Source organism: Montipora foliosa, chromosome 6 (assembly GCF_036669935.1).
Source record: "Montipora foliosa isolate CH-2021 chromosome 6, ASM3666993v2, whole genome shotgun sequence".
NCBI classification, from domain to species: Eukaryota; Metazoa; Cnidaria; class Anthozoa; order Scleractinia; family Acroporidae; genus Montipora; species Montipora foliosa.
The window spans coordinates 14,618,696-14,626,195 of NC_090874.1; the positions used below are offsets into that span (position 1 = coordinate 14,618,696).

General features: G+C 39.5%; 1 protein-coding gene across 5 annotated transcripts in view; it reads left to right on the plus strand.

Moving 5' to 3' along the window:
- LOC138006784 (histamine H2 receptor-like) overlaps window positions 1-7,500 on the plus strand; it is a 51,337-nt gene that overhangs the window by 34,823 nt on the left and 9,014 nt on the right. For 2 of the 5 annotated variants that reach the window (XM_068853346.1, XM_068853345.1), the window contains exon 2: window positions 6,447-6,774. In XM_068853346.1, the coding sequence (XP_068709447.1) occupies window positions 6,503-6,774 (272 nt within the window). In that variant the 5' untranslated portion in view covers window positions 6,447-6,502. Of the gene's footprint in view, window positions 1-1,334; window positions 1,509-2,874; window positions 2,894-6,191; window positions 6,311-6,446; window positions 6,775-7,500 lie in introns of those variants that run through there. The other 3 variants (XM_068853344.1, XM_068853347.1, XM_068853343.1) reach the window with 3 other exon arrangements.

A 7,500-nucleotide genomic window follows, 5' to 3' on the forward strand; every position in this document is an offset into this window, starting at 1 on the left:
TTTACATTACTCATTAACACCAAGAACTTTCAACAACATATCGCCTTAATCTAACCCAAAAATCATTCAGATAGTAAAAAAACTTCATAGTTATTAACCATCTCCTTCGCTTTTGTGTTTGTCAGCATTATGATTTGCGACAATTCAGGTTCACGTGTTCGTAAGTTTGTTTTTGCATCTCATAGATGTTCAGATTTTCACTTACAAACTCTTTTGATTGGCCACTCAAACGCAATGTGTAAATAGTTCACCCTAAACTCAAAATAGACTCGTTTCGTTTTAACGAAACAAAAAAATTAGGGTTAGGTTTCCGGACTGCACCGCTCTGGGGATGATGAGAAATATTTTGCATTCGAGCTTGATTCCCTAGCCTGCTTCATCCATTGTAGGAGTTACCAGAAGTACCTATTGCATTCCCAAGCTTTTTTTTCTTTTTGTTCGATTGTATATTTCCGGTATTACTCCTGGGAGAATCCAGTTTCAGCGCCTTCAATACCAACCAACTCAGTGCCCTGTAACCTGTACCACAGGCAGCCCAGTTTACGCTCACGGAGCGTTTAGTACTATATCCTCACTGCATACTCATTACCTCATCGCATAAGATTACGTTATGGGAAGAGTCCGCGACTGACGAGGCAGTAGGCATGCAACGAGGATATGAGCAGATAGGAGCTTGGTCAACCGCCACCAGGGGAGGTGGGTGGGTCGCAAAAGACGACTGTCTTTGTGGAGTACAGGACGAAAAGACCACGCTCCAAGCGGAGAGACCAAATTTAAACTCCAAATGGCGCAAAGCATTACTGGCGTTATAGCACGGGCGAAAACGGGGGAATGCGATGGAATAACAGCGTGTTTTGCAATGAGCTAATTAATTATGCAGTGAGAATAGTTAATATTAATGGATATCATGAGTAGTTTGTCCGCCATCTTGAAGCAGTCATTTCAGATCTTTTCCGACGTCATTGAGCTTGCGCATGACTTGTTTAGTGTATGGGAAGCGTCGCAGGCTAGCGTTTGTGTCAATGGTTGTTCTTAAATACCATCTTTAAAAGGTAGACAACTGATATCTGCAATGTACCATCTGCGTTTATTGAAAACTGAGCAAAACAACATGATCGTTTAAAATATTTACAATACGTAAACAAGTATTAAATAAGTGAAATATGTTAAGATATTGGCACTTAAAATTGTTTTTAATCACCACGGTTACGACCTTCCGCAAAATAAAATAAAACCACTTTATAAACTTGTTGGTGAAAGAAAGTAATTAAGCACTCAAGGTTTAAAAATTCAACCGCAAATGCTACTTAAGCTATGAACTCATTTGAAAATTATGCGTTTGTCAGCTTTTGCCATGAAATGCATAAAGATTTTGAATTCGCGGCTGAAACTAGACAGAAACAATCTATAAACGAAAGCGGTTTGCTCTTCGATGGTTTCTGTAGTAAAGGAAGAGAATCCAGGGCGCTTACTTCACGCTAGCGCTGTAAGCTTTTACCCAGCGCAAGGTTAGTGCCAGTAGTATGTCGGGATAACTTTTTTTGTCGAAATCGAAGAGAGGGGACAGAGGAGAAACCGGCGTACCCGGACGAGAATCTCTCGGAGGGTAGTAGCGTAGTAACTTCGTATGGAGTCGAATCGGGGGTCGGAATCCATCCCAGGCCACATTAATGGACCAATACTTTCCTCACTGCGTCAACGCTTATCCACGGCATGCCACTTGCAAGTCCATGTAATTTCTCTAAGAAAGTGCATGGAAAATGAGATTAACTCTATAAGATAGACGGACGGATCGGTTTTAATTTCAGTTGATTGTCCAAAGCGAATTCGCCGTTGCCCTGGTGTCTGACACTCGCAGACTGCAGACTGCAGACTAACCTTATAAATCCCAGTAATTGAAAGCTAAGTGTTTTAAAATGGGTGCTTAGACTTACATACTTTTTATCAGCATTATTTGTAGGCAGGCAGTAGACTACTTTGACAATGTTATGACGAAATTCATTGTCAATAACAGGACAGACGCATGAAAAACTGACATCTATTTGTTAATTGGTTAATTTTAATTTTGGCATCTTTCCGTGTACGTCAGAATAATTTATTCCTTTACAAATTTGCATCAGTGGAATTCTGGCTAAGAGAATAAAACTGATCGAGCCACATTTTCTTTCCGAATTCAAAAAGATTCCCTCCGCAGCATGGTAAAAATGGTCGACACGAATACTTTTTTTTCTGAAAATTTCCGACCGATAGTTTGCCCTCCGGAATCCTTTAACGTCTGTCAGTTGAATCTTCTTGGCTTTGATAGAAAAGATTTTCGGGCCTGTGTCATTTATGCAACAGAAAAATTAGCTTGAGCGTGTTTTTGAAAAATTTTATTTTATCGCTTATTGATCATCTGTCTAATGCTTCATGAACAAGCCAATCGAAACAAATGCCTCGGCTTCAGCTAATATAGAAGAGAAGTCAAAATAAACAATAAAGGAGGCTTTAGTGGCTAATGCAAATACATTTCAACGATAAACAATCTCTGTGGTTTGTATTAATATCTGATGACTCCCGAGGCAAAACGAATGAATAACAATGTAGTTGTGTTTTGAAAAAGTCGTGTTCTAGTAGATTGTCGACAAACAGAGCTGACAAGGCACTGAAATTAGTGGAAACAATTTGGTCTAACGGCCTAAATTTTTCAATTAAACGGGTCGCAAGATAAACAATTATTGCACACAGCGTTCCAGAACTTCATGGTAGAAGAAGAGTTGCATAACAGGCTCAATAGCTAGAAATGAGAGTCGACGAGATTTCTGGAAGACTAAAGTGAGCAGGCCTGGGAAAGCTCCATTGTTTGAGTAGAAACATAGTTAGTAGAAATTACCGCTGCTAACACCAACTGGTGGTAGGTTCTGTCTCCTTTAATCTATAACAACTACAAGCTAACCAGCTTCGTTTGAACTTCTTATCTTATATAAAGTCCCGGAGTTGTTCAAAGTAATCAGGGAATAGTTGGAAATTTAAAAATTAATCTAGGCTTTCTTAGCACTAATCAAGTTAGATTTTGCATTGGATTTATGACTTACATGAAATGTTGTTGATCATTATAACAAAGTTTCGCTTTGGAAGTAATTTCACGGTAAGCGAGAAAATTCGCAGATCTGCTTTGATGCTTAGTCGGTCACGGTTATTACGAAGCTAGCCCTTGTCATTGAATTCCGATTTACTGAACGCTCGGCGGAGTAAACTGCCAAAAATATTTTCATGTGCAAGACTATCAAACACTTTGTTATAGAAATCCTTGTACTTGAAGTCTTTAGCCACTTTAGTGCTCTACCGATACATTTGTAACTGAGTGAACTTTGAAAAAAGTAAATAAGCATCAGATGAAGACAAACGAATATTGTTAGAAATTGTTTTCTGAATCATGTGGTAATCAAAGTTGAAATGTTGAAAAACCTTTAGCGAGAATATCCCGACATTTTAAATTTAAAGTGACGGTATATATCCGGCTTTCAGAGAGAAGCGATGTGGCCTGAGGGCATTCCAACCACTTTTTTTCTCGTGTACAACGGAGTGCCGTCTAGTTTTCGTGTTATCATGTTTTAAATAATCGATTTGACTTGTGTATGGTTCCGTACTTAACTACTTACGTTTTTACACAGACAGCAACTTTATTTTTCAGTGCATCTGATCATTTCCGTGCTATTTTATCTATCGGCAAACACAACATGATGCAGCAAAAAGCATTTTAAGGATTCAGTTCTCAATTACAGGCTTTTACCCTCGATCAGTCCACTTGTAAACCGTAAAACCCAGTAATAACGTAAGATTGTTGAAATTCATGGCGGAAACAATTATTGAACGAGCGCCTTTAAATAGTCATTCTTGAAGCAAAGACTAATTGACTAATGAAATAGGTATGCTAAAGGACAGAGAATATAACACATTCGCTCAAGTTAAGTTTATCCTTTAGCACCAAGTCAAAGAGCTATCGATAGTAATTTCGGGATTTCTTTTCTTTTGAAACCTCGCGCCATATTCTCAGCCAATCAGACGCGAAAGCACAAGTTTCACGCTTTCTTTGTGGGACTGTATTCTGCTCATGTGATTTTCAGGGGCCTTTTGCGATCAACAAAACAAGTAACTTGGTCTCCAAACTGACAATGTCTAAATCGTTGACAAGAGCGTCAGGATATTTAAGTAATGTACTTAATGCTTTTTTAGATCGGTCAACAAGAGGAAAAAACTGATCGCGAATACGGACGAAAAAAATTGGCTCACTTTCAGACCTCGCATCCAACAAAAATTTATCAAGTCAGATATACTTTTAGAGGTATGGTGGACATTCACCGCAAGGGATTTTTAATTAATTAAGGAGCAACTCTCATTCGGAGACTCCGTTTCAAACGCATCTTAGTTTTATCTTTCGAACGGACCAACTTTATGACAAGCCACACGTTTCGGGATCAAAAAGGGATTGGTAAATTTTCTTAATTTGTCAAATTTCTGAAAACCCTCTCCGTAAGAATCAGTAGAGGTTTAGAATTAAGTAAAGAGAAAATATGACTTGAGTGGGTGGTGCTGACTTCATCAGCAAGTCGATTGTGCAATTTTTTTTTTTTAAGTCGGGTGATTTAGTGCAAGTGGTTGCGGTATAGGTTGACTTTATGATCATATCATAATTGTTGCTTTTGGTTGCACGCCATATTTTTGGCCTAATTATATCAACCGCACGATCACATGCTGCCCGCATTCGTGCACGCCAAAGATAAATAACCGGGGTTGGCCACAGTGAAAACACCTGAAAAGTCAAAGTCAATTCCCAAGGATTTCAAGAAGAGTGGGAAAAGCAGAGAGGTTGATTGAGTTTTCTTTAAAACGTCGGATATATTTCAATGGCAGCCGGGTAATGGATGCTTTCGTCACGCGACGAAAACAACATGCTTGGAAGTCATACATCTGGTTTTTTTTTTTCCGCAATACTAATCTTAAATGCAAACTCAGTTTACTTCCTGGGCTTAAGTTTGGGTAAAACCCACTGCAATTGATTTTCAAAGCGGGAGGGCAATCGGCCAAATGAAAGTTGCTAAACTGTCCACAAAGATAACTGAAGCTGGCTCTTTGAACTTTGTTGGAAAAGCTTTCCTGTTGAGATACAAAGCTATTCCTGATATTTCCGAAGTTTGCAAGGAGGTGGTATGGTACTATGGCGTTGGATATGTACGCGAATGTTTTGGGACTCTAATCACTTTTGTTCATTTATCATACACCACATCTGAATGTATCCCCATGAGCTAATTAAATATCACAGAGTCTAAATGAACGGTCCTTTAGTAAAGTCTTCTAGCTTTAATATTTCCCCAACAATGAAACTGAATGAGCTTTTCTGCGACACCATCGAGTGATGGACTCAGTCCAGGTACCGACAACGACATTCAGTGGTAGTCTTCTGTATGAAGAGAAATGAAATGTTTCTCTTCAATCGGGCATGGTCTCCAAAAGACCACAAACACGAACCCCGCTTGACCTTTTGGGGAAGCCACTAGCCACAAAGGACCAATAGTGCAGGAAAAGACTCAACGAAAAGGTTGGCTTGGCTCTCTTACCGAGATCTCAGTTCTTCTTGCAGCTGACCGAGATCCCGAAGCGCGCGGCTGGAAAATTCCCTCTCCCCTGCGAACCCCTCATCTCGTGGGGTTCCAGTCTACTACTTTTGTGACATGTTGAGGCCTGCTACAACCGAAATATCGGCTCGGGGGCGATTTCTTTAATCTTTCAAAACAACAAAAAACTTGAAATTTTCCGGCCCTCGAGCCACCAAACGGAATGAATACATCAAAAACGTGATTAAGGGCAGCGCTGAGTGACTGCTCTTTTAAATCATTTAATCTTTAATGTTTGCCTTATCTGCAAATATAAGGTTCGTTTGATAACTTTTTCCGCTTTTGAAAATTATTTTGGGATAGTTTTCACTGTCTGTCTCAATTGCCTCTTACTGTAAAAAATCGAGCTAATGTTCCCGTCATAATGCTTTTCTCGCATTATTAGAAGTGGATTTTTTCCTGAAATGCATAGTTCAGTTGCTTTGTTTTTGTTTCGTGCTTTAATTGACTTTTCGACGGCGCTATCTAATATGATCTCGGGTGAACTTCCTGTTTGGATTAGCATCAAAACATGACAGCCTATGTAGTAACTTTATATGGATGCAAAACAACCATTGATACATCTTTGTGACGCAGGCACACAAAGCGCAGTGGGACGCCTTTTAGAGTAAATTTATGACTGTGTTTTGCCGACTTCTACCTGACCCGCTTCCAACGTGAGTCCAGATATCGCTTAGCTATCTCTTTTCTTTTTCGTTAAGAGTAATTTATTACTGACCAATAGAGATTACCCCTGTTTAATCGGCATCTCACTTGTAACCTGTTCTTTTATTAATTCTTTATTCAATATAGTTTGAACGGTCTTGAATGTAGTTCTAATCAACGCTAAGTGGTACAAACTCGTCGCCATGAATCTCACGAATGCGTCTGAAAACACTCGGAGCACAGCAGCTGCTAACTGCGAAGCGATTCCATTGGATGCTTCAATGTGGACATCGCTGATATTTTTGTTCATACTCGCTGTGCTTGCGATCTTTGGGAACGGATTGGTCTGTGCCGCCTTCGCCACCAACAAACGCTTACGGATCTTGACAAATTATTACGTCGTGTCCCTGGCAGTTTCAGACATTTTGGTTGGCAGTATCAATATTCCACTTTGGATGTATATCAGGAGTTCGGAGTAAGTACAAATTCATTGTTTATATTATGAGGCCCTCAAGGCCAAACGCAGTCGAACATTGAAGATCAAAACATCTCGCACGCCCTTGTGACCCAAGTACATGAAACCTCGAAAGTAGTTAAACCCGTTTTAAATGTTCCCTTGGGATTGTAAAGTATGAGAAGGGTCACAGTAGCAACTCCATAAGGCCTTTTAATCTCCCTGAAAAATAATTTGTAGATCACTTTGCCGTTTACGTGTGAAAGCAAATTAGGGTGACATTGCTTAGGGAAAAACGAAGTCACTCGGAACATAAGTGTTTTCACTTTATCAACGATTACCCAGTCACGCCAGAGATTGAAAATTATGTTTTTATGCGATGGATGATAGTTTATGATCGTCTTCAAACTAACACAGAAATTGTGCCTGGAATTGAAGGAATGAAAATAAAGACAGGCAAAAAAATCAGATCTGAATAATGGCTAAAAAATAATCTTTCCAGCGGGGAGGCGGATATTAATTAACAGTTCTCCGCTCGATTCAGCACACAGTGCTGGAGGTTGTAATGGCGGATTATCACTTTGGCGGCTTCTGTGCACCGTAAACACATACAAACCACTAGAAATGTCGAAAATGTAGAAATTATATGACTCTGCATTGGCTTCATTTTTCGTTTACATTTTTCAATATCTAAGCAAATTGTTTCCACTTTTCCTTAGCAACGAAGGTATAACCGTCGAAGCCTTT